At 45.6% G+C, this 27,188-nt stretch overlaps 1 protein-coding gene across 1 annotated transcript in view; it reads left to right on the plus strand.

Moving 5' to 3' along the window:
• Positions 1-27,188, plus strand: part of BCR (BCR activator of RhoGEF and GTPase) — a 102,629-nt gene that overhangs the window by 52,949 nt on the left and 22,492 nt on the right. Inside the window, exons 3-14 of the mRNA XM_074887213.1 lie at positions 4,374-4,478; positions 4,997-5,182; positions 8,855-8,962; positions 10,688-10,748; positions 11,676-11,728; positions 12,076-12,216; positions 21,538-21,659; positions 22,879-23,047; positions 24,444-24,563; positions 25,490-25,565; positions 26,151-26,255; positions 27,104-27,178. Of these exons, the coding sequence (XP_074743314.1) occupies positions 4,374-4,478; positions 4,997-5,182; positions 8,855-8,962; positions 10,688-10,748; positions 11,676-11,728; positions 12,076-12,216; positions 21,538-21,659; positions 22,879-23,047; positions 24,444-24,563; positions 25,490-25,565; positions 26,151-26,255; positions 27,104-27,178 (1,321 nt within the window). The remainder of the gene's footprint in view (positions 1-4,373; positions 4,479-4,996; positions 5,183-8,854; positions 8,963-10,687; positions 10,749-11,675; positions 11,729-12,075; positions 12,217-21,537; positions 21,660-22,878; positions 23,048-24,443; positions 24,564-25,489; positions 25,566-26,150; positions 26,256-27,103; positions 27,179-27,188) is intronic.

The raw sequence follows: 27,188 nt of genomic DNA on the forward strand, positions 1-27,188 counted from the left end.
TCAGGCTTGCAGTAATTGAATACAACATGCAATGCCAACCTGGTTAGTAAACTGAAGTACTTAGGCTGACAAGCTGTAAACACATTCAAAACAGCCGTGGCTCAGGGCCAGTGTATGCACACTCTCTAATATCTTCAGTGCTTCTAACCACTCTGACTGGCCTTGGTTCAGGTCGAAGATTGCACTTATGACTGTGACTCAATCTTTCAGTTTTTAAGTCTTTGAAATAGCAAGAAGCACCACCCAGTTGAGAAGAAAACACCAGAACCTTATAGGCATGAGATATCTGTGAAACTTCCTTTATACTGCTTTCCACCTTCGTTTTTGGGGTTTTTTGATTATTTCTTTTTTTTTTTAAATGTAGTTCATGAGGAGTGGGAGCAAAGCACTGATTTCTTGCTTGGTTGTTCAGAACTGGCTGGGTGTTGGGTCCTCCCAGCTCCCATGGCAGACAGACAGGAATGCTCGGGCTGCTGCCCTCTGATAGTCTTGTAAGACAGATTTATTCTGAAACATGTGGGTAGAGAGGTAGCCAAAAGATGGAAGGGCAGTGGAGAAAGGCTAGAAATGGATGCTGGCATCAAAGAGGTAGGGACAGAGTCAGAACATGAAATACTAGTCAGACTTGTACAGGTAAAAAATGGACTGACTAAGCTGGGTAGGAAGCATGGGATGGACTGCTGACCACCTGGCACTCCCTGCTCAAGTGGTTAGAGTTTGCCAGTACAGCCTGCCTCCACATCCTGCAGGGAACATCCCATCTGCGCTTTGGTTAATAAATAGGTGTATTTTGCCCTAGCTAATGTGGTCTGGTAGATGTGGTACCAGCTCCTCCCCTTGCCACAAGCAGCTCAAAGAGTTCTGACTGCTTCCTTCTTGCCAGGGTAGGGGAAAGGAGTCCTCAGCCTTGGCAGGTCTCCCTGAACTGGTGGGGAGCTTGATACCTATGCCCAGGATGCTCCCTCTCTTAACTGCCCTTCTGCCTGGAGTGCAGAAACAGAGCACTCAGTGAGGCTGTTGTGGTCACAGCATTGCTCTTTGTTTCCCTTTTTTGTCAGATATGGGCAAGGCAGAAAATGCCCTTGGGTACCGGGTGCATCACATCTTGGCATGCTGTAAGGGGAGAGTGGAAGGACAGCCTCGCAGTATCTCTGCCTGCTAATTGCTCTCTCTTGTTTTGGGTGAGCAGGTGAGCCTGTTCCAAATTCCTCACTTACAGAATGTTGTAATACCAAATAATAAACTTGCTCTTCTTCCTCCTGATGTTGGCACCAGCTCCCAGTGAATTTCCCAGTCCTGGAGTACATTTCATAACAAGTGTAACTTAAAAAGCACCCTGAGGCTGAAGAAGCACGGGGGCTGTTTTCCAGATGTTCATCTAGCAGCAAGGGCTGCTGCGCAGTGCAGCCCCAGATGACATTGTCAGACAAGGCCTCCCTCAGCAGGAAACTCTTGTCAGGGCACTGGCTCTCAGGAGGAAATAGAGAGTGGCAGCACAATGCAGACAGCAGCACCGTGGTGTTGTATTGATCCCTGACGCAGCAGGAGCAGCAGGAGATCATCTTTTCACATATGAGGAATCTGTATGTAAATTTGAGGTACCGCATTTGAAACCTTTTAATGTGCTATATGATTGTTGGATAAACTCCCCTGAGGGGTTTCTTCAGCAATTGCTGTGCTGTAGCTTAAAGCAGCCAGGCCCTGCCCTGTCTGGCTGCATCCGAGGCTGGAGTTTTGCAAGCATCACGCTTGGAAAATGTTCCTATTAAAAAGGATTAGACAATACTGTGGACTTTGCAAAGTGACCTTGTGGTAATGGCCCGGAAGGAAGGCCTCTAGTGTGTCCTGGGAGATGTTTGTCTCTCTGAAAGCACATCTCTTTTAAAGAGAGGAAATTAACATTCGGGCAGAAAATGCTTTCTCTGTCAGCTGACGGTGCCCAGCAAGAACTGGCTTGTAAATTAGAGCTTTTATTTGTGAAGAGGAAAACTGTTCTCAGTGTTGTAAGGAAAACTGTTGTGCCACTGTCATGATGGGGAAGTTTGAATCATTTAAATAACTTGTTGTTGTGTGCTGCTCTTTACAGATGTTACAAACATACCCAGCTGGTTTTTAAATCCTCACCTCTTCCAAGAGAACCTGCTAAGGATAATTATAGTGCTGTGTCAATATTGACCAGTTAACTCATCCTCAGCAGTGGGGACTTTGGAGCACTGTTAGTTTTTTCTCAATGCTTCTTTGTGATGCTGCATTTTTCTTTTGTAAGTGTTGTAAAAAATCTTTGGAAACCAAGAGGTATTGTGGTTTTCTTGCACCAGGGCTGCTACATCCCAGCCTCTTCGGATGAAGACTATCTTTGTTAAACATCTTGGGGCTGTCTGTCTTGATTACGTGTATGTACCATGCCTTACAAAACGATCCATGAGATGGACACCCAGGGACTACTAACAGAGAAATCATAAGGAATGGTCATACAATTGTTGCACGTTTCTGTTTGAGCTGTAACAGGCAGGGTGCACTGTGGATGCACAGAATCTGTCGCAGCATTCATTTCACCATGTAGTTTGTCACTGGTGTTTTTCTGAAATCTTCTGAACACGACTGCTGAATTACAAATCCCTAGCTTCTTTGAGATGCCCTTTCAAGATTTTAAAAGGCACTGTCGTTCTTACTGAACCTCACTGAAGGGTGGGATGCAAAGACAAGTTCTTCTTTCCATGCAGTACCTGACGTGCGTGTAAATTTTACTCATTTCCTTAGAACAGCTTCTGTCTGCCACTTTTATTTAAGAGGTGATGGTGGTATTTGACACCTCACAAAATTTTTATAAAGGAGTTGCTGCAAGGTCTTTTAGCCTAGAAAATAGCTTGTGAAATTTAATGAAAGCATTCAAAAATCAGGATGGTTATTGATGAGACTGAATCCAGAAATATCTGGGAGCGTGAGGATCCGTTTCTTTCTTTGTGTGGTGCGTAGGCTCGTAGTCACACTCAGAATGTGATAGTTACTGTAAGCTTACCTATAGCCAAGATACCTTCTCTCCATAATGAACCTCATATATACATCTGCAGGGTTCAAAGCATAGGACCCTAAACTAAAAGGCGCTTTTTTTTGTCAGCTATAGGGCTTTATGTTCAGTCAGTAGAGTGGAGCATACTGTTATGTTTCCTGATCCTCCTGCTGCTGAAATCAATAGCTGAAGATTCTTCTGGATATTAAGAGGAGTGGGATGAAGCCCCAAACAACCTACCCAAAGCCCTTGAGAAGTATCTACCCTTTCGGATCCAACTACTGACTCTATTCTTAGAGACATTTAACAACATAAAAAGGTTGCAAGAATTCTAAGAAGCCATTTCTGTGAATGACAGAAATAAAAAGAACTGAAAATAAGATTCTGGAAAAGGGGGGTGTTTCTCATTATTTATAACCTTCATTGTTTGGCCATATTTTTTTCAGAGTTTATGGAAATACTCAGTTTCACTTTATCGGATTAAACATTTTTCAGGTAACAGTTTTGAGAGGAAGGATAATTGAAATTCAACAGAGGGGATTACTGCTTCTCTTAACACTTGATGTTAGTCTTCCCTTGATGTGTACATTTGCCCATGAATGTATTTTTTCTTTCTTTCTTTCTTTAGTTATTTTGGTTAAGAACTCCTTCATGGAATCCCAATAAGAAAATCAGCATGTGTGTTCCAAGCAGTGCTGATTATTCCATCCTCTAACTAAAAATAGACATCATGCTAGCTGGCACTGAAAAATAATTTAGGGAACAGTAGAGAGTGGGAGAAAGAACAGCCATCTTAACTGTAATGTCAGGCTGTAACTGCTGTATATTCATGCGCATCTGTGTAGATGCAGGGGAAGTGATCCTGTCTGCACAGAGAAATATGGCTTTGGAGTAAGATCATAGAGAACTCTTGTGGGAGGAGGGAGTGAATTGCATGTAACCAAGGGTCCCTAAGCTTTGTTTAGGAGGATAAATTCTGAGTTTTTAAGTTCTGTGTGTTGAATTTTATGAAGAAGTTCAGGCACCTAATTGAGGCACCAGGGTTGGATGACTAAAGCTAACACCTGTAAATAATCTACATGACATTGGTTGCTGGTAAATAAAAATGTCTTTAATGTTTTATATTTGCATGTTTCTAGAAACAGGATACTGAGAACAGGTGGGGTTTTGTTTGGCTGGTTTTTGTAGTCTGAAAGTAAACCAAAAAAACAAATATGCTGTGGTCAGCTGAATGATATCTTTTACTCTCCATCCTCATTCTTGTTTTTTTTTTTTTTCTTTTTTCTCCCCCCACCCTCCTTATTTTTCCTTCTTTATTTTTTCTTTTTTCTTTCTCTTTTTTTTCTCCTTAACTTGTCTGTAGAGTGAGCCAGACTTGGAGAAGGGCCTGGAGATGAGAAAATGGGTCCTGTCAGGAATCCTAGCCAGTGAGGAAACCTACCTGAGCCACCTGGAGGCTCTGCTGCTGGTAAGCACTGATGGCAGAAACCATTTCAAACACTGGTGCTTGAGTTTTCAGTGCTACTTCCATCCAGTTTCCCAGAACTTCACATACCATGGGTTGTAAGTTGCAGGGTGCAAAGGGTAGCTCTTACTCCTCTTCTACAGTAGAGAAAGAGAAGCTTAAAGAAAGGACTGGATATGGCACAACCAGGGAGTTATTAGTGTGGTAGTATCCAGGAGCCCTGTGTTTCAGTATCTTGTGTTAGTTATTAGACACATTGCTGTACAGTTGGACAGACATTAAGGAAATGGAGTGCAAAGGGATTTTAATCACACCATTAATATCCTGGGAAAATCCACCTACCAGGGGTGACTGATCCCCATGAGAAAACTTGTTACTGTCTAGCTTTCAGGAATTGTATCAATGCAAATATCACTTATGAATAGGATGAAAAACAACTCTCTGGAGGGATGTGTTGTAATGTGGCAAGGGTGAATGTACTTGGTTTGCATGATAACGATTTCCTTCTTTCCTCATTTCAGCCTATGAAGCCTTTGAAAGCAGCTGCCACCACCTCTCAGCCTGTGCTGACTAGTCAGCAGATTGAGACAATATTCTTCAAAGTGCCTGAGCTCTATGAGATCCACAAAGAATTCTATGATGGACTCTTTCCCCGAGTGCAGCAGTGGAGCCACCAGCAACGTGTAGGGGACCTCTTCCAAAAGTTGGTGAGTCAGCTGCCATCACCAAATTTTGTTACTTCTCACTCCATCTCTGAGGTGCTGGTACGATTCTCTTTGGTGACTGTGCTTGCACCGAAGGGATGGAAGCCCATAGCTGGGTTAGATGAGAGGCTTCTAGCTTTGCCACGGCAGTGAAGGGCCTATAGCAAAAGCGGCTGTTTCATTGCCCTTAATTAAAGACTCCAGCAAGCTATGCTACTGCTACAAATACAGTTTTGCAGAAATGTCGAATCTCCAGGGTGTCTGCGGTGTCCTCAAACCATTTGCTTTAGAGAAAGACAGGAGAACGGCAGTGTTAAAAAGCATACTTTTTAACACCAACAGCTAAGTGTTTCTCATTATTGCTGAACTCTCCCACACATGCTTACTTCTCTCTGTGGTGCTTTGCTCTATCTTGTGCCGATTTTCTCTGTTTTATGGTCATCACCTTTGGCTTTGCTTTTCTACCACCATCCTGGCCTTGATATTCCTCTTGCTGCTATGCTGATGCAGTCAACCTGCTGCTGAGAATCCTCCAAGCAACCTCAACAAAATTCTCTGAGTGCAGAATAGGACAAAGACATATACAGCATATTCCTGAGGCTGAATTAAAATTGCTGAGTTTGAGCCAGATGACAAATTGTTTGCATTCTAGGAGATTCCTTTGGCCCCTTTAACCTCTCCCCTAGCATGTGCAGAGAGCAGAGGATTAAAGGAGCTGTTTTTTCCTTTTTAGAAAAGAAAAGAATCTCTGCATTCCTGAGGTGCCTCTGATTCTCAGGGTAGGAGTGACATTCCAGTGAGGGGTTTATTGGATGGGGAGTACACTTTACTAGGGTCACTCAATTGTTAGCAGCTGTGTAGCCCAGCACCAGCCCCATCCCCATCCCCTATGGAGCAGGGGGAGATGGGCCTGGAAGATGATGTTTTCCACGCGTGCCAGCAGCTCAAGATCAAAATATGGAAATCTGCTTTTCACTGCCAGCATGTTTTAGCCAGGAGGGGTCAAGCTGGTGCCTTGGTGAGTAGTTCATGGTATGCAATTTGAGCAACTGGTTCAAGAAGACAAAACCACCTGCTGCTAGTTGCTGAAGCAAATATACAGAAGGCTGCTGAAAGTGGAAGCCTTACAAACTGCATTGAAAGTGTAGTGCAGGAATGAAGATGGCACTAACTAATAGATCTGAATATATTCTTTACCACTATTGTCGGTCGAGCAAGCTTTGATTCACCGTACAGCTACTTAGGCCTTTGTTTAAGACCATTTCTTGCAGATGGTGATCACAGGTACAGGAGTTAAGCCCTTCTGGCACTCTATTTTTGTTTCCCTGATTTTTCTGCATTTGTGACAGAATCATTGATTTTGTTGGATTAGTATTGGAAGCAAAGGAGCAAATTGCCCTAGTGCAGGAAGCTTTGCGCTAGCTTAGATGTTCCAGTTTCTGGTGGTTTGGTACAGTATCAGTGGGAATTGCAAACTCTTTGCTGGATGAGATAAAGCTAATAATTCCTGGCAGGCCATGGGAAGCAGCTAGATGAGAACATCAGGCATTGCAAGACATCTATACAGGATGTACATCAAATCTTTTGGAGCAGACTGTTTACTTGTGGTCATGTCATGTAATCTGATGATAAACAACTGGAATCCTTGTTATTATCCTGAGGTCCCTGGGGACATTAATTTTCTTTAATACCATACAAAACAAAGCACTGTAGATTGAAGTTATAGATAGTGCATGTGAGGAGTTTTACAGTTTCATGCGGTCTGGCACAAAGTACGATCCATTTGCAACATCAGTGACTGTTATTCCACCTTTTTCCTGTTGAAACTAAGAAAAAAGAAAAAAGACGTTAGGCATGTGGGAGTGAAATATGTTTCTCATTTTTGGGAAATATTTTGTATGTATTTTTTATAACTAGAAAGGAAACACTTTAGAACTGATTTTAGAAATGAAGAAATATTTAGCAAATATCACTGCTAATTTTCAGGAATGGAAAAAAATGTAACCAAAAGCCAGTTATTTCTACCAAAGCTTGTTTAATTTTTAGTGTGTTCTTTTTAATTGAAGAAGAAAAAACTTAGACCAGCGTGAAAACTGTGTGTGAGCATTATTGCTTTGATTGGAAGTTCAGCTTTTAATGAAAAAGATGCTTTCATGATGGCATGTTTAGAGGAGGAAAATGAAAGCTTAGAAAGACTGTTCAGGAGTAGCAGGAAATGAAAGAGCCACACAGGAATAGAGAAACTTTAAAGTTCTGCCATGTTAATTGACATCATCCAAACCCAAACGTCATAAGCCCTGCACATGATCAGTAATTCTGACAGCAGCTTCTTCACAGAATTGTGCCCCAGTGGCAAATACAGATTTTCTTCTCTCCACAGTGCTGGGACCAGGTCATCCCTGGCATAAGCGAGCACAGTTTCCTTCAGCTTCGGTCATAACCGTGTTATTTTGTATGAGAGTTGAGATTGGTTCCTAATCTTCCAGTAAAATGTGTCCTAGGAAATTGCTCGCTGTTTCTTAGCCTGTTAGCTTAAGAAATTTGTGCAGGGAATGTTCTCCTGAGAGTGGCTTTTTCTCTTCCATCGTCTCTTGCGCAAAGCTCCATAGAGAATGGGGAACACAATGGTTATGAGAGCAGGAGAGGAAAAGAGCACTGTCTGTGGGAAAGTTAACCGCTCTGCCTGTTGAACGTCTTGGGCAGAAGTGTCAGGGATGTTGCAGAAATAGAGGTAAGTGCAAGCTCTTCTGGTAACAAACTTCTCTTCAGTGGAGCCTTTTAGAACACTCCACCTGTTGGCTCGCTACTGACCATGCACTTGCAAGCATGTTCGAGCTGCTGCGGTGTTTACAGCACAGCGTGTGCAGCTCTGCAACACAAAACCAGCTCTGCAATCCAGACAAGCTTGGAAGCTACCCAGGGATTTCCCAAGCTGGATCTTATCTTCTCTGGCATGAATATGGCTGCAATTCCTAAGTCAGCAAGCGGGATCAGTGCTAAGACTCAGTGATAATTAATGGCTTGTTACTGCACTCTGAGGCCTGCTCCGTCTTCTTTTGGACCAATTACATATTCTTTCTGCTGGAAAAACTATTGTTTTCTGTCATGTAGTGCTGCAGTCACTGCCTTCCAAAGAGATTGTGCTCTGGATCTCTATTCTGTATTTTCAGCACTCTACTGCCCGTCTAACGATGTTCACTAATGCAGATATGGGTTAGTATCTGGGTTTGATCTAGTATGTCCATAATGCAAAAGCCAACAAGTCGCTTTCTGGGGTCACGTTTGTGCTGTTGGGCTGAATCATTCCTGTCTGATTCATATTTTGTGGCAAATAACCAGTAGCTCCAGTTACATCAATGAGCTAAAATATTAATAGATACTAATCTGGCAGTTCAGAAGGGAAAAATAGATGGCAGTAATAAGGATGTGTCATTCTCACAGGCTTCCACATCCTTCACAAGTGAACTTGTTCAGCATAGATGGAACGGGGTGCATGGGAGCACCTGTGCTGGTTAAGCAAGGTTGACAGGTCAGAGATGTCTTTCTGGGCCGGCTCAGCATTCCCTGTGATTCTTTGGCATGAAGGAACATGACCTGATCATTAGATCCTGAGACTGGCCATCCCAAACTGTCTTCTTCCCCAGCATTTATTTTATTTTGTTTTGCTTCCTGCAGGCCAGCCAGCTGGGAGTGTACCGGGCCTTTGTGGATAACTATGAAGTTGCTATGGAGACAGCAGAGAAATGCTGCCAAGCCAATGCTCAGTTTGCTGAAATCTCTGAGGTAATGTCATGGTATTCAGACACACGAGCCGTCTGGATCTGACTAATACCCTACGATGTCACTCCTGTCTATCCTCCAAGTATCTTTGCAGCCCTGACTTCTGGAGGAGTTGGGAGCTCCTGTAGACTTGCTGCTTCAGTTCATATTCTTACAGCAATTTATACTTTGGGCTAATAGAGGTTATCACACACATAGCCTTTATGTGCTGTCCTCATCTGGGGAATCTTGTGAAAACTGGCATTGCTTTGAACTTCTCAGCTCAATGCCACCTTCATGCATTTCTAGAAGGGAGAGCTGTGTTTGAGTTCCTCAGATATTTCTCCTCCTAATGATGATGCTGACTGTGATGTAAAAAGCCATCCTTAATGGCTTGCATTATGGCTGTCAGTGGAATTGCAGGCTTCACTGGCATGGAGTGGAGGAGAGAGTAGCTCTCTATTTAAAAAGGCAGGTGTGTCAACCATAATCTATAATATTATTCACTGGGCTGCTCTGATTTCCTCTCTTTAAGAGGAGTACCTTGTGTCAAAGCATTTTTAATACTTTCTCAGGCTTCCCAGGCCACCAGTTTTGCCTGCAGTGCATGGTCTCATTGACTCTTTGTATTGTGGTGATTATATCTTGAAGAACTCAGTTGCCAAGAAAACATGAACTTCATATGTTGTGTCCTTAAAAATAAGTAGATAAATAATCAGAGCTGAATAATACTATGAGTTTATTGCTCTGAAAAAACTCATGAGTACATTCAATATTACATGTCCCTTTAGATTTTTATGATAAAGAGGTAAAATAAAACACGTTCCCTCTGTGAAGTGAGGGAATCACTCATCAGAGTGCAAATGTCTTCTTTCCTTTCCTGAGGATTTCCATTAGGTTCTGGTCCTTTGCCTGACCACTTCTGTGCTCTAGTCGTGTCAACTCATTAGTAAAGTAGCTTTCCCTGTGCTTACTTTTCTTTCAGTACTAAAATACATTCTGTGGACTTTCCCATTTATTAATAATAATATGTAAGATAGTATTATGGTAGTCCCTAGAAGACAGAATAGAGATTAAGGCCCCAGGGTCCTGGGCTCTTTGCAAATGTGATCCCTCTGTTTTGCTGTTTTCTGAAGGATAGTTCTGAAATCATGCTAATATCTACTGTACTTGGAATGATGGTGATGATACTTTTGGATTTGTGTCCTGGGGAGGATTTCGGAGCTCAGCACATTAACACATGTGGCTTCACAGTCCGTGTGCAAATATAAATCACAGGCACTGTTCCTCTTCTGCCATGAGAGCTGACTTGGACGAGGTCACTCAGCTCTGAGTACAGGTATAAGGAATTATAACCTGCGGGTACTGAATCCCAGTCCTGTACTTAATTTATTGGAGGTGTATATGTGCTGTGACAATGACTGCATCCCTACAGACATGTCTTTCTCCTGCAGGTGATTTAAAATTTCCACCATCCCTGTCGCTATAGGTGGTTCCCTGCTTTGCTGCATCTTTATTGACATGTACTCCTAAGAAAATTGCTTAGTATTTGAGATCTGTGGGTGCCTGTGACATGGTGGATTTACCAAGGAGGAAAGCACATTTTTCCATCACTGACTTGGACTGTGATAGGGCTGTCCTCCATTCACACTTAGGCCCTCCCTTGGAGGAGCAGGTAGTCTCTTGCATTCCCATGTGATATTTCAAGGTGATTGACCGTCTGCTACGTGGGTTTTCTTTTTCTTTTAGAATCTAAAGGCTAGAAGCACAAAGGAATCTAAAGATCAGACGACGAAAAATTCCTTGGAAAGTGAGTGATCCATGCAGAGGAGACTGTGGTTTGTCAGGACTGTGTGGAGGTTGTTGCCAAACCTCCACCCTCCCTTTTTCTTTTTAAATGCTGGAAAGTTATGGAGTCTCTGCTGGCTCTACCTGGGAAATCAGTTCCCTTTTGCTAAGTAGCAGAGCTTGTGCATAGTAAGCTGCATGCATGTGTGGGGAAGACCCTGCCCAGCTTTAAAACCTCATCAGTCCCTTTGGGCAAAACCAGGCCAGCCAAAGGACTGCTGTGATTTTAAGAGAACATCTGCTACCCAGTGATAGCACAAACACAATCCTAGCTAGCAGTTATTGTTACATGATTTTTGCCCTATGGTAGCATCTAGAGAACCTGGTTAAGATCAGGTTCCATGGTGCTTGTCTCTATGCACATAAGTAGAAGACGACCCATGTTGTAAGAAGCTTCCATACTCGCTAATATAAAAGCCAATCCCCTTCCTGTTTTGGTCTGTTGTAAGGATTTGGAAGCAAACTACGTATCATGCTGAACTCCAGAAGGAGGGATGCACTGCCAACCTTTCAGGGACCTACTTGGCAACTGTAAGCGTACAAGGCCCAATTCTGACCTGTGGGACCAGGCAGGTTGCCAGGGAATTGTCAGAGGTGTGCCATGCTGTGTGCAGTTGTTCTGTACTACCTTGTGTGCTTCTCATCCACTTGTGTGCGGGGCGTGCTCACGAGTGGGCATCTGTTTGCTGAGGAGCGTGTTTATTTTCTCTGTGTGTTCATGTGTGTTTTATTGGCTGTACAGCACATTAACCTTAGAGAAGGGAATTTTCCAGTAGCTCATTGGTTAATAAACCTGTGCCTGTGCATTCAGTTCAGTTGGACAAGTTGCTTTGTAGGGGCTCTGTTTAGGTACCTCTTCTTTATGTTCCTGTTACTTTTTTTTCCACAGCTCTATTATACAAGCCAGTGGATCGAGTGACTCGCAGCACACTTGTCCTGCATGTAAGTATCTGAAGGGTGGTTTTCAAACTTTAGGTCCCTTTCCTATTTTCTTCACCCTTCAAATTTTCCATGGAGCTGCAGGACTGCAAAAATAAACCTGTCATGCAGCATAAGAGCCTCTTCCCTTTACACTAAGGGGAGGGAGTCCATAGGTAGGACCCTGCTGCCTCTTCAGTAGTGTTACCAAGAAGTGCTAGGTATTATCCTCTTCCTCTAGAGATAAAGCCTTGCTGTAACCTCTAAGAAGAAGATGGAGCTTCTTGTCCTACAGCTCTAGTTAGGGGCCCTCAGACCCTTCTGCTTTCCAGCACTGCTCATGGTTCTGTTCTTTGTGTTCCTGCTGTCAGGATTTGCTTAAGCACACTCCAGTGAGCCACCCTGATCATCCACTCCTGCAGGATGCTCTGCGGATCTCGCAGAACTTCCTCTCCAGCATCAATGAAGAGATCACTCCTCGTCGGCAGTCCATGACTGTAAAGAAGGGGGAGGTGAGTCTTCCTGCTTTCGTTATGTTCTCAGTTTCTAAATACTGGTTGTGCCTTTTCTGTAGAGCAGACTAGGAAGTTATGCTATTAATTCGTTTGTTGCTAAGATACAGTTAATGCAGTGTCCTTGTTCTCTAAAGGATGCGGTACAGCTCCTCTCTGTTTTCTGTTCAGAAAACAGTTTGGAAACCCAGAGGAAAAGTATGACTAGAGTTTTGTCCTTAGCACTGTATTAATCATACATAATTTCTATGATGCGTATTGCTATGCACTAAATGGTTTTGTGTTTTACGTGCAAACTGAAACCAGACAGAAAGCCTGGGAAGAGAAAAAGGTGAGGAAACATCAAAAATCATAAAATATCAGGAAAAGCTGTTTTTCAGAATCTTCATTCTCGCCATAAAACTCAGTTTTTGGATTCTCATTTCTAAAGAAGAATGTTGTAAATGGGACTAGGAAGCAAAACAGATGGAATGAGTTGGGAAAGCTAAGGGAGGTGATTGACTCCTAAGGGTGTAATATAATTCTTCTTAGCTCTGCTAGGAGCTGGACTACACCTAGAAAGTTCCAAGATGTACAGTTCCTTTGCCTGCATGGAATGTTGTGCAAGGAGGGCATAGAGGTACACAACAGTAAAGGTCCTGCATGGCAAAATGGTTTTAATTCATCTGCCTCATTATTTCATTAGAAAACAGTTCATTCCTTCCTGATGAGGAAAGGCCAGGACTGACAGAAGTATTGAGAGAGAGAAGGATGTAGGAGATTGGACAAAAGAGAGGTGCCACTCAGATAGTATATGTGTAAGAGGAATTGTGGCAGCATGCCAGAGACACTGGCTGATCAAAAGTGACCCAAATTACCCTGTGCAAAAACATCTCTTACAAAGCCCAGGAGATTGTTAAGATACCATGAACCTTCATGATGTATTCCCAAATCCTGTCAGTTAAACATGCTTGCTTTTAGCTGTTAAACTGATTTTTCAGCTGATGGAGATTTGCTAGAAGCCACAGTACTGGGAATTTGGTGCACTTTGTCCTGCAAGTCTTGCTCATTGTCTCATTTTGTCAACCGGGGAAGTCTGCAGCTGAGAAAAGAAGAGGAGGGGCTGAGCAATTGGAGGCTGAGGTAGAAGCTCAGACATCAGTCACCAGGGCCTCAGCGGTAGTAGATGGCCTCATTAAAGCAGATGCTGATCGAGTCATAGCAGAAATCTCAGGCTAGAATGCCCCCTCGCAGGGGAGGGAGCATTTTGTGTTCTCCAGCTGTCTGTCAGCATCTCAGTGAGGGATACAGGCTTTGAAAAGTGTCATGCAGAATCCTAATGAGGTGCGAGAGTCCAGGCAGAGGGGCAGGCTCAGGAGGATGATCCTGATGATCTCTTTTTGGAGTGGGGTATTTGTCAGAACTTAGAAAACAGGAAGCAGGGGCTTGCCAGGATTGGGGTCAGCAGGCCTGTTGACATTCTCACTGGTCCTGCAGTGACTCCGTGTATGATGTGGGGAGGGAAAGAAGGGGACATACCCAAAGAGGAGACTGTGAGTGTGCTAGAGGGGACTGGGAACCCTCTGTGCTCTCGCTCACTGTATACAGCTTGCACTGGGCCCAGGGAAGAAAAGGACTTGCTTCTGATGCTTCCTAGAGTTTGCCTTCCACTCTGGGAATCTGATGGTGGATACTTTCTTTAGTCATTTGGCACCAATATCCCACTTTTTTTCAAAGCGGTAATACCCCAGTTGACACCACTCTGTGTCTAGAGAGTAGGTACGTTCACTCTCTGTGTAGTAATCCAGAGACACAAGTCTGCTCCCAGCTACTCCGTGTGGGTTAGTGATGGCTGCTCCTTCCTACAAGCTGCTCAGCTTGGGGTCATAGCTGGGTTTTGTTTATGCCTGTAAATCTTTCCTTTTCTACTTATCCTTTCCTCCCACTCGCCTTGCTTGTGCTTCCCCTAGGGTGACAGGACAGTGTGCAGTTTGCATCTCATAATTGACTGCTCTCAATGCATAATGCATTTTTTATTTTAATGAATCACCAGCTTGCTTTGATGGCTTTTTTCATTATTTGTCTTCCTCCCATTGAAATTTCCTTGGTGGAAAGGAAGGAGGGAAAACAGCCCTTTCCCCTCATGTATTGCTTAGGTGCTGATCTTAGTTATCTTTTTTTTCCCAGTCCTTGCCTGCTATGTGGAATATTTTTCCCCTTTGAATGTGTTGTGGGGAGGAGTCAAATCTCCTTTGCCAGCCTCTTGCTCCAGCTCTCTTTTTTCAGGATTGCTTTGAACTGGGGAAAGCAGCCAGTTGTTAATCTCCCTAGTGACAGGCTGCTAAGGAGAGGAGTGCAGGTCAGGAGAGAGTACAGGCTCTTCAGCACAGTGTTCCTCCCTTTTGCAAAAGGTGATTCCCTGCTCCAGGAGCATCAGCTCAGTCTGACCTGGCTGCTGTCTTCCTGTGTGATGTCAGGTGTCCTGCCTGCACACCAGCCCTCTGGTTCTGCTTGGCTCAGGAGGCTTTTTTCTAATTCTAGACTTAGGCATATAAACTGAAAGTTTTCTGTGATGCGTGGACCTGGTTTAATTTGCTGGGCTGAATGAGTATTTCAGGTAGTGCAAGGAGATGGGAACAAAGGAACCAGAGGGACAGAAGGGGCTACAGCAGGGAAGGCAGTATTGGTGGGTTAAGCCCATGAACACATCATTTGGTCCTTGCTGCCTGCCAGGTTGACTGTAGCTAGTCTTCTCTGCTTTGTGGTTTGCTGAGGGCTGCGGTATGGAGGAGCCAGGAGAGCACCAGCCCCAGCATGGCAACAGGGGAGCCAGGAGGGCTTATCTGGGCTTTTGGGTCTGTTTTCATTCAGCCTGATCTGATACATTCTCTTGCTCCCTCCTTTTCTTCCCATCTTTCTACTTTTGTGGTTTTACTTTTTTACTTCAGATGGATTGTCTGCAGGTATCTACTTTGCCAACCCTCTAAATAACCAAACAAATGCATGGAGGGAAAGGGGTCTGAGTAGCACTGTACCTTCTGACTCAGAATGCGAGTGACAGAGAATCTTCCACCCCTTGGGACCATGGAGCAGGCATCTTATTTGCACACTGCTGATCCTTCTTGACCACTATGCTCTTGGCTTAAAGAGGAAACCTGTTTAAGCTTCTGCTTCCCCAAGGGACCATTCCCAGTAGGAAAACAAAGGCTTTGAGGTGAAGGATGTGCCAGTATTATGTGTCAGAAGGAAGGGAGTAGTAACTTTTCTAGTCTTATTAACAGAGTAGCTATATGGACTGCATGGGTTTGGTTTTTTTCAATTAAGCCTGGATGCAAATGACTGTAGAGCTTGTGTCATCTTTCCCTGCCAGAAGTAAAGGCTTGTGTTTTTTAGCCAATTCAGCCTATTCTTGTAAAGCAGGAATTAATGAAACTGCAAAAAATTACAGAGTTCGTTTGGAAGATGGTGGTTCCTTTCTTGACTGCTGCTCATCTAATGCTCATTGCAGAATGTTGTTTCAGGACAGTTCAGACCAACTGGAGTGGTAGTGGCTGCCATTCTGCCTTGCCCCTGGCCATGCAGTCCCACCCTCTCTGAAGTGTTCACACTGGTATTTGTGTGATGCCACAGTGGCATAGAGGAATGGAGCTGCCTAAAAATGAAGCCTTTTTGAGTTTTGGGTCACTCTGCTGGCTGGGTGTTGTAGTGTCTGGTCCCATCAGCACCAGTCCAGACACAAGAGGGCTGACAGGCTCCCTTCTGGGATCAAGCCCACTAGATCACATGTTGGATCAGCTTATGCTACTGTGCACCTTTTTCCTTGCCCCGGAGAGAAGAAGCTGCTTGGCAAGCTGCTCTACAGTGTTTCTAAATGTGGTTTTAAACTTGCAGTCAAGGGACTGGATATCATTGCCTTAGGCTCCCGTTTAACTTGGTAGAGACCAAGTGTGCTAGGGCAGGGAAAGGACAAAGGATATTTGCAAGGGAGCAGAAGTGCAGACTAAAGCCTTTGAAAAGCTGGGAGCTAAGCTTAGACACAGGCAGCCATGCACAGCTTGAGGCCTGGTGCCTACTGCTTCTGGAGGCCTTGGGCAGATGTTGGCAATAGAGCACTCAAAAATGATCTTGCATGCTTCACACTCTGTCTTACAGCTGGAGTCAGAGAGCTCCTGGTGACAAAAGCTTTGGAAAGAAAAAAGAAAGGCTATTAAAATGCTCAAAGAACAGCCAGTTTAGCTCCCTAGGCAGAGCATCCCTTTATTCTGCAATGCTGGTCTTGCAACACAAGCACACACACACAAGGAATAATTTTCTTCCTACGCTCTGCAGAAAGCCAAACCACCTCTTCCTCACTGACATATGCCAATACCCATCTCCCGCTTTTACCCTCCTCCTCCTGCATCACACATGTTCCAGTCCTTCCCGGGGCTCTCACCCACGCACGCTGCAGGCCTCTGCTGTCACCACATCGGATGAGCTCTTTCCTCGGCACACAAGTGAGGAGTCGTCCTTTTGTACAGATGTGGTTCTGCATAAGTAGGTTTTTAAAATCCACTTTTTGTAATGTGTCTCAGACAAGCTGGCCACGCTTCCTGGTGTTAAACAGTACGTGACAGCAGCAGAATTTATCATATGCAAGCAGCACAAAAACACTGTAGGATGAATAGATGAGCATACAGGTAGTCGTGAGGTTGGTAGCAGAGGAGGGGGAGATGCAGAGGAGGTAAGAGGAGGACAGCAATAGACAATCCAAAGAGGATATCCAAGCACTGAAAGATGTACAGGGAGAGCTCTTTTGTCCAGAGCACTGATGTGGGTGGGAGAAGCAGATGAAAACATGCAAAGGAAAGCAGGACCTAGAAAGGAGATGTGGGACTTATACTGCACTGGTACAGGAGCTTTGCAAGAGCCACTGAAAGTAACAGTCAGTCCAGGCCCTGTTTGAGAGATTAAAGATAATCCTAATTCACTCTATTATGATACAAAATAGGAAGTTTTCCCCCAGGCCTCCTGGAACATCTTTCTATAGCTGAGCTGGGCTCCTGTGCTGGACACCTGACAGTCTTGGGACTGTCTGTGAAAGCGAGGGGGTCACTCTGCCACTGTACTGCCACTCGGATTTTAAGATTATGTTTTCTTGGATGTTTATTTGGTGTTTCTATAGTCTATATCTAATTTCAGGGTGTTTTAGCACTTTTGGTAACCTTAGCAAACCGCCTAGCTTTGGAAACAAGGTAGAGAGATTGTTTCCCACACATAGGCTATTGTATGTCATGTACAGCAGGGTCACCCAGCCAAAGAACCTCATGTTGGGGGCCACCAAAGGAATTGCTGTTGCTGGGCCTGGGCGGGAGGAGTTGACCAAAGCGGGCTTTGGTTCCCAAAGGCCTGCAGAGCTGAGGTGGCACAGGCATCTGACCGGCCTGTCCTGTCTGAGGGGGCTGCTGCTTCCCCCAGGGTGGGGTGGGATGGACTGACTCACGTCGGCAGGTCCAGGAAGGTGCCCTGTGCTCCCTCACTGAGGGGTTTGGCAGGGATCTGGTAAGCCAGTTGGGAAATCCTTTTATTGTTTCCCTCTGACCTGCTGAACCCTCCCGGCAAGATGAATCATTTGCAACAAAGGATGTGACCCTTTGCTGAAAGTGCTCCTCCTCTGCTCCGCTGGTGCTGAGCAGCCTGGGGCATGCCTCTTGTGCCCAGCCCTAACAAAAGACCTGTTTTCCAAGAGAAGCTGGTAGTTAGATCTAGTATCAAGCTGCACACCCCTGTTAGGAGAGACTTGACCCACAAATGTTTTCTCCTGTCCTCTCCTCCCCAGATACCTGTTTGCTTTTGTGGCAGTTTACCCCTGCTGCTTGCTAGCTCATGAGTGAGGAGATACGAAGTACAAAAGGTTGGAAAGCTCAGTGTTTTCCTCTGAGTGGCTGACTGGCATTCATTCATCCCTTTCACCTCTTTACTTCTGTTCCAGTCAAGCTTAGGAAGTACAGCCTTGTCTTCTTCCCACCCAGCTCTCTTTCTGGGAGATCATGCTGCCAAAGACTTTTTGCTGCCTCATGGTAGCACTGTGTCTCATGTCAGTCAGGGTATTTTGTACCCAGGAGTGCTAGCTAAAATAAACTCAGTGCAAACGAGTGATACCTCAGTCCCAGATGGGAAGGATGAAGGCTGTTGAATCACACCCCTGTTTTGGCATTGTATAGCTGAGTTTTCTGCTTGGGTTTTGGGGAGATGTGGGACAGAGAGCATGGCTGCTTGGAGGTAACAGCCAAGGACTGTGCAGCAGCAAGTTAGGTGCAACTTCAGAAGGCAGGAGAAGGTGTGGCGTGGTTGGACGAGGCAGGCCATGTGGGGAGGTCTGTAGCCTTGCTGCAGGGAATATTGATGGGCTCTTCTTTTCTTACTTTGTGGAGGCCTGACACAAAGGTGTCACTGGTGCCTCTGTATGGGCTTCCCCTGCACTTGAGGACATGCTGGTCTTCAAAATGCTCTGGTCTATATGATGATGCTGGAATAGTGCCAAAACCAGGGGGCTGATCTAGGGCTGAGCAGTAGTCCTTCACAGTCCTCCAGCAGCAATCATGGGCCTGTGCCCTCCGTTTCCTGTGCAGAAACACATTGCTGGCCATGTTGTATCTGCCACCAGAGACATGTTCCCAGGATGGGCTGCTGAGTCTATGCTCTGGATTACCCTGGGGTATTTTTCAGCTAGGAACTCTTGGTGGGGTGCTGGGCTGGGGTCTTGGCTGATCTTGCACACTGCCAGTGCCTGGCAGAGGGGGACAGAAGGTCAGGTCAGGACCGTGCCGTGTCCCTGCCAGGTAGGGAAGGAACAGTGCCACATCCTGCTGGGTAGCAGAGATGAGTGAGCTGTGAGAACATCTTTACACCTACGAACAATGAGCAGAGGTTGAGCTGGGAACAAGCAGCTATTCTCATTGCCCCAGAGGAGCTGAGCTGATTTGCAGTGTAATTAATATGCATCAGATCTAGAAACCTGAGATCGGGGTTTTGGCTTGCTCAGAAAATATCTTTCCCTGCTTCATTATTGCTCCCTAATGAAATTCTTTGCAGCTGTGGAGAGTGTTTTTGCTACTGACAGCATACCTCCTCCTTTTTATTTACTTTTAAACCTCAGTGTTTCTAGTTTTGTACCTGGGGTTTGTTCACCAGGCAGGAGGAGGAGGCACGCAGAAGTGCGCATCAGCAGCAGAGATGTTAATGCAGGCAGGCGTTCTCTCCAAAACCACTGAGGAGAAGCCAGGAGGATCACGCCCACCTAAAAATAAACATTAACATATGTACAGGCCTTTCTGAGCCCAATCACTGCTGGATACCAGATCTCCACAGACTCCTGCCCAGAGATGGTGCAACAGTCTGCTAGGGAGCAGCCTTGCTTCCTGGCACTATGGGAAAGGTGCAGCTTTTGCTACTGCTCACAGATTTCCAGGACCTTTGTGTAATGGAAGGCACCACCAAGATGAGATGCTGACACTGTGTGTGCTTTAACAGCTAGTGGTGGTGCTAGTGCAGCTGCACGCAGGAAAATGCAGGCTCTTAGTCCATATCAGGAAGTTTAGGGTGCTGTAGGACAGAGTGCAGAAACAAGAATTATGACTGCAAGGGCATTTCTCTGCCCTGTGTTCCTTGCCATGATGCCTGCTGGGCTCAGGACTGATGTGGTTTGTTTTCATTTTGAAGAGCCAAGATGGAAAAGATGGTAGGCGGAAGGAGAGGCAGCGTGGGGGTTTGCACTCCCACACCCTCTGCAGTAAATGTGTTCAGGGCTTGTTAAGTCACGCAGCAAACAAAACCCATGGGGCCTAACCTGAGAAACTGAGGCATTATTTCTAGTTTGGATGTGCTGACCTCGCTCAGGTTAACTGCTTTGCTGTTGCATACTGCTGCATAGCTGAGCACAGCTGCCTCCTGGAAATGGACCGTTTTCATGTGTGCATTTCCCAGCGTGGGGATCACAGAGATGCTGCAGGGCGGGAGGGTGTTGTGCTGACAGGTCCTGAGCATGGGCCTGGAGAAGGCTGACTGTGAGGGAGCGGGGGGAGGCGTTGGTTACTGCGGGACAGTGCTGGCAGATCTCTCCTATCCCCAGCCACATGCTGTCTAGGGATATATGGTATGTGTAGCGTGTGGCTCATTGGTGTCAGGGAAGCATCCCCTTAGCTGGAGTAGGAAGGAAATAGTACAGGTCAGGGAAAAGTACCTTAGCATACCTTAGCATGTGTGGAGAAGCTGATGGTTCCTGCTTGTACTGGCTGTGAAACAAGGCAACACTGGCAGTTGATACATATTGGTGGGAATAAAATTCTCCCAAAGTTGGATATCCCTGACTTCTGTTTGCAAATCAGTGGGAGATGTCTATTCCAGATGTGCACTCAGAGTGCCATTGATCCTGACATCAGAGCAGAAGGCCTGAGTGTAGAACAGGGCTTGAAACTCCTGGCTTGGTCACTGGTAGCAGCACACAGCCATCTGTCTCTGTGCCAGTGCTCCAGCCTTTTTGTCTTTCAACTGTGAAGTCCCCATAAGGGAATTAGGAAAGCAATGCTTCTGCCTACCAACATGCTCCTCTTATTTAGGAGGTTGTAAAGCTCCCTGGAACTAGAAACAGGAATAAAGGCATCAGGGTTGTGCAGCTTCTTCGCATCTTCTAGGTTTGGGGAATATTAATATTTATATTTATATATAAAAGAGATTTAAACTGGCATAGAGTGGGGGCATATCCAGATGGTTCTATTTAAACACAGACTGATAAGGGACTACTGAGAAGTTTGCTAGATACATATTTTGTTCAGGAATTATCCCATAACAGCACTTGTAATAAAGAAGCAGCAATGGCATTTGGCTGTTGATGTTGACAAACTGCTGTTGTGAATGGGGAGTGGAAGTGTTCGCGGAGGTGTTCGCTCTTTCTTCCCGGTGCAGCAGCTTAAGCGGAATTCAGTCTCTGAAGAGTGGTGTTTGCTGCTCTCTGCTGGTTTGTGAGGGGATGATGTGCTGTCAGTGATTCTGGCCCTTGAGTACACAGAAGCTGGGCAATGACAATAAAATCACACTTGGGCTCAGAAACGGGTGATGGAGAGAAGCCTGAAGTCTGACTCAGAACCAGGTAATAAAGGAGATGCATGGCCGTTTCTGCCCCTGGGAGAGAGAGCAGCAGCAGGGAGCAGAGCATACAGCAAGGAACATTTAATAGCCTTTTTCTGAATTAGACTGATTTACAGAATTGGCTCTGGTAGGAGTCGTGTCTAAGGAATGTGTTGCCCAAGAGCTAAATCTGGGGATCATATTGCACTAAACCATTTTTTCTGTTTTTTTCACCAGCATCGGCAGCTGCTGAAGGACAGTTTCATGGTGGAGCTGGTTGAGGGGGCTCGCAAGCTACGTCATGTCTTTCTTTTTACTGATCTGTTCCTGTGTGCCAAGCTCAAGAAGCAGATTGGAGGGTGAGGTTTTCCTTCTGGACTATGTGCTTTGCACCTCAGCTTCAGCAGAATCCTGGGTTCAGCCAGCATTTTTAGTTGAATATGAATAGCCCAGAGCTGGGTAACCATAATCCACAAGATGTAGTTAGACAAGGAATGATCAGCAAGGTAGTATGTGAAACCTTGGCCAAGTCCTGATCCCTTAGGAAAGGTTAATTTCTCCCACTTCTGCCCCGAGCCTTCCTAGGAAAATAGGATGTGCTGTAGCTGCTGGTATTCTGGACAAATGCCGTTCACTTTTCCACTTCCCCTTTCTTTTAATATGTGACATTATTCACTTTCTTTTGTTACTATGGTTATTAATTTTGGCTCTGCAGCTACAGCCAGTTAACAGTTTTGCAGAAAAATGGCAAAGATACAATAAACAGACTATGTATCAACCCCAGAGTGCAGCTATACAAACAGTTTTGTTCACGTTTTTCACAAATGAGTGAGGAGAAACCTTTACCAACATACCTGCCTCAGAGAGGGCTTCTCTTCGTTTGGTAAATGTTCTTCTTGGGAAGACCCCTCTCATGTTCTTGCCCTCCTCAAGCAAAAAGTTGTCTGTGCCCCTTTTGAAGCACATGCTTGTGAGGAATGAACCTTCAAAAGGAGGGAGTCATTCCCAGAGTGGATGTTCCTGACAGTAGAGGTGGAGATGGAATAAACCCCATGAAACATTAAAAAAATGAACTGATTATCCTGGTGAAATCACTGGAGAATGGCAGTTACGAGCTGTAGTTTCTCTCTGCTGGTTGGATTATACAAGGTTTATACATATTGGCTCAGATCTGCCCCACTTGTTCCTCCTAGCTCAGGCAGGAGAGACCTGGGTTTAGATCACAGGTAGCTGGGTCAGAGGCATGACATGGCTTTTGAACTTTGCCTCTACAGGGGCTTCAGAGAGAGAGCACACAGGACTGAAACAGTTTGTGAAAGATCATTGTGGTTTCTTAGGATGAAAAGAACTAGATAACAAAACAAGTTGCCTTGTCACATGCTGTACTGGCTGTGGGACCTTCTAGGCTTTCTTGCTGGAAAGCAGCCCTTTGCCAGACTTTTTCCATATGGGAATCACAGTGAAGTTGTGCCCAATTCTGTATCTTATGCACTATAGCGGGGAAGGACTTGTGGGAAAGGGGAGTGGGTGTTGCCAAACACCAGTAATAGTAAAAGGTTTGGACCTTCTGTCTTTCAGAAAAAGCCAGCAATATGACTGCAAATGGTACATCCCACTCACTGACCTTAGTTTCCAAATGGTGGATGAGTCTGAGGCAGTGCCCAATATCCCACTGGTACCTGATGAGGAACTGGATGCCATGAAGATCAAGATATCCCAGATCAAGAATGACATCCAGCGTGAAAAGGTAAAAGGGCTTGAGCACTGCATGCCAAGTACAGGCTCGGTGTCTCTGCTGAGATGAGGTGCTGACAGAAGCAGCATTCCCAGAGCTGCACAGCATGGGGAGTTATGCTAAAACAGCCTGTTCAGCAGAGGCTTGTCGTGCAGCTCTGTTATCAGTGATATCCAGATGCTCTGCAGCTCATCATTGCTCATGCTAGTGCATGGCTTGAATTATGGTGTCCTGTGAGGAGGCAGAAACAAAAAGACAGTGTAGTTGTACCCAGTAGCTCCTCTCTTGCATGGAGCTGCCTGTGACTGCTATCCCTGAGCATCCGTGTGGAGGGCGGGGCTCTTATGGTGCAGACATGAGAAGGACTGTGAGTGTGGCATGCTGATTTCTGGTGTTAAAGTATGATCCTGCCAAGTGGTTTTGGTCAGAAGCCATGTACTTCTGAATTTTCACAGGCTCATTTATGCTTTTGAAGCTTTTTCTGACTTCATCGGTGTCAAAGCACCAGCAAACATATGGAGAACACCAATTATGTTGACTGGACAGTCTGACGCAGATATGGTGTCTCTGGCCCAGGCTTCTCTTTGTTTGCAAGACATGTTTTCTCAGAGGTGTTAGAGTCCAAACCTTCCTGGAACCCAAAAGAGAAATAAGAGTTTGAAAACCAAAAGCCTGCTGGTGTGTAGAACAGGATATGAGTAGGATTGCTTGTACTGTGAGAAGACTGTCCTTCGCACTTTCAAAGAACATACTTCTGCCTCTCTGCCCTGGCCGGCTTTCAGAGAGAGTTTCCTGGAAAAAGAAAGATATTAGGAGGAACACAGTGTGGAAGCCTCTTACTCACAGCATGCAGGTGTCTAAGATACGTGCTTTGGTGCATCAGTGCCAAACAATATACATGGCTGGCTTTGGGACTGGGTTTTATCCAAGAAAAACCTCGGTTTTAGCTGACCTCTGTTGAAAACAGATTGGTGGGTGGTGAGCGGGAGAGAATTTTGGCAACAGAGTTCTGGGCAGCTTCTAGAGAAGTTCCTTATAGTCTCCTTAGTTAAGGATGTTTGTGGAGGTCCCAGCAGTGCTATGGCTGCTCAGTGACATGATGCTGCTGCAGCCCCTGGAACAGAAAGTTCAGGGTATAGCTGGGATAGTGGCCCAGCTCTGCACCTTCATCTGGGGCAGCTGGAATTGGGGAACAGAGCCAAGCCTGAGTGTAGAGATACTGCAGGTAACATCTTCATGAGCAGCTGGGAGCCCTGTGGATCCTCTTGACAGCATTTGTCCTGCCTGGGGCCGTTTGGCTACTCAGAGGGAAGGGACTGTGGATCTTAAAATGTCTATCAGCATAAATGGAGGCAGACATTGGAGGATGATATGTGTCCTCTGTTTCCCTCTCTCCCCCACCCTTCAGAGGGCCAATAAAGGCAGCAAGGTCATTGAGAGGTTGAAAAAGAAGCTCTCGGAGCAGGAATCCCTCCTACTGCTGATGTCACCCAACATGGCCTTCCGGGTCCACAATCGCAATGGCAAGGTGAGTGGCTCTTCTGGTGTCCCTCAGTGTACAGGACAGAGGTCAAGGGGAGGGGGGAGTGTCTGTGTGTGCCGTTGTACAAGGAGGTCTTCATGCCCTCTACTGTCTGGCCTGAAAGCACTCTCCAAGCAGCAGACACCTAACCCCTGCTACACCAAAGTTATGATGACATGTTGTAAGGCTATGGCTGATTTGTATGCAACACTGGCATTTTAAAAATGATGTTGGAAATTAATCCTCTACTTCAGCACCTGCCCTGGCAGAGCATAGGAATGGCTCTCTTCACCTAAGATGAAGCTCTGCAGCAGCTGCCTTCTAGACTCCCCTTCAAGTTCAAGGCTTACACACTCAGGGCTGCCTCCTCAGGACTGTAGGCTGCCCTTGGCACCAGGGGTGCTGAAGGGTTGTGAACAGTCTCCTTTAGCACTGTGGGATGCTCAGTGTGCCAGAGGTATCCCCTGCTCTGGCTGTAACCTGTCACTGTGGCCTTCCCATGCACATGGCAAAGGATTCTCACAAGATCCTGTTACTACTCAGTGAAAATCCACACGCTGGGCACCTCTTCCTCAGCTTGTGTCCGTGTCCAGGCCTGTGCTGGAGGCTTTTGGGTTTCCCGTCGTGAGGAATAGCACAGAGCTGCTGTGGGACCTCATGCTGCCAGGGAGGCAGCTGCTGTTTGCAGGGTGGAGCTCTGCGAAAGCTCTCACTGCAGGAGTCCACGCTGGTACTGCTGGCACATGGCTGAGAAGGCACATTGCCAGAGTCCTGCCTGTCACTGACAAAGCTGTGATGTAGGGCAACTGGCAGGAGTACTAGGACAGTATATCCAGTAATTTCCACTGGAGAGGGGTGGGAGGCAGGCAGGCCTGCTCTCAGTGGTCGGTCAGACTAATGCATACTCCATTTTCTTCTGTTTTCCTGGGTAGAGTTACACGTTCCTCATTTCATCGGACTATGAAAGGGCAGAGTGGAGGGAGAACATCCGGGAGCAGCAGAAGAAATGTGAGTGTCCCTCAGCTGGGCATTGGTACAAATACTGTGATCTTATTAGAGAGCAGGATTCCAGAGGATGAGTGTGGGGCAGGGTTCCCTGCAAAGAGAGATGTGTGTTGAAATCCACAGCACATATAGATGTCTTCTGTCTCTGCACCTGTCTGAGGGCATGCAGCAACATGTAGGGAATGTGTAGGGAGACCACTTAGTAAGTGTGTGGAGAAATTCTTCCATTTACCCTGGAGATCAGAGCTCTGTGCAATTCCAGGTAGAGAGAACAGCTGCACCCTTTTACCTGGATCCAGGCCAAAGAAACTTAGTTACTTTTTTGACATGGGTGTTTTTTGGCTTTGCAAGAAAATAAGGGCCCCCCTTGTTTCCTGTGAACCATCCTGAGACTTTTTAACTCCAAAGAGTAACTAAATATGCCCTCCATTGAGCCGGGCTCCAGCAGCAGTTCAGACCTGGGCACTGTGCTACTGTGGCTGAGCATTGGCCTCGGAGCAGCTATGCCGTGGATGCCCAGAATGAGGGACCATGCAGCCAGCCTCTGCTTCGAGTTTTAGCTCCACCCTCTTTGAATCTCCTTGGCAGGCTTTAAAAGCTTCTCACTCACATCGGTGGAGCTCCAGATGCTGACAAACTCCTGTGTGAAGCTTCAGACAGTCCACAACATTCCCCTCACTATCAATAAGGAAGGTGAGACCTTTGGTTTATGCTTTCACATGGTACAGCTGCAGTGAAAACCTACCTCTGCCTGCCTTTGTGCATTTCCCCTAGAACTGCTCTTACTGTTTCTTTTTGCTACAGGCTTCAACCTGGTGATGAGTTACAAACTGAGAGTCCCTGTAAAACAAAAGCTGAGACCATATGTACCCAACTTTTGTAGTTTAGTTGAAGTAGATGATAGCATACAAAGAGAGCAGCAGGAACAAGAATAATTTGTCATCCCAGTGTTACTTGCTGCAACAGTAAAAATACAAGCCTCAAATTATATGGCTTCATCTAAATGAATAAAATATTCCTGGACATCTTCCAATATATATTCATTGACTATTAAATGGTCTTTACACGCAGCCATCATGCCAGGGATTGGCGTGCCTCTTGGAGTCCTAACCTGGGACAACTTGGAACTATGCCTGAGAATCCTTTGGAAGGACACTAGTTGGCCAAAACTGTGTCAGAGGCCATCCTAAATTACTATTTAATCTGCTAGTATAGACTTAGCTTCTATATTTTACTTTTTCTGCTTTTGAATTTCTTCCATGCTGTCTTGCTGACCTAGAAGGTAAAAAGTAAAATGTAAAAGCCATGCGTTGCCAGAAGGCATTACAGGTGAATCTGACGCCGAACCTGGAACAGTCTCCTATCTTGCTGAAATGGCGAGGCTGTGTGCTCCTGCCTGGCGAGGCTGTGTGCTCCTGCCATCCTTTTTAGGGACAGTTCACCCTCTGCTCATCAACCTGTGTAATATCAGTCTCATCACTCTGTCTTTCACTCTTGGCTCCTCTATGAACGTAACAAAATTCCTTGGGTCTTTTGTACAGATGATGAATCCCCAGGCCTCTATGGATTCCTGAATGTCATTGTCCACTCTGCCACAGGATTCAAGCAAAGTTCAAGTGAGTTGCA

Source organism: Strix uralensis, chromosome 17 (genome assembly GCF_047716275.1).
Source record: "Strix uralensis isolate ZFMK-TIS-50842 chromosome 17, bStrUra1, whole genome shotgun sequence".
NCBI lineage: Eukaryota > Metazoa > Chordata > Aves > Strigiformes > Strigidae > Strix > Strix uralensis.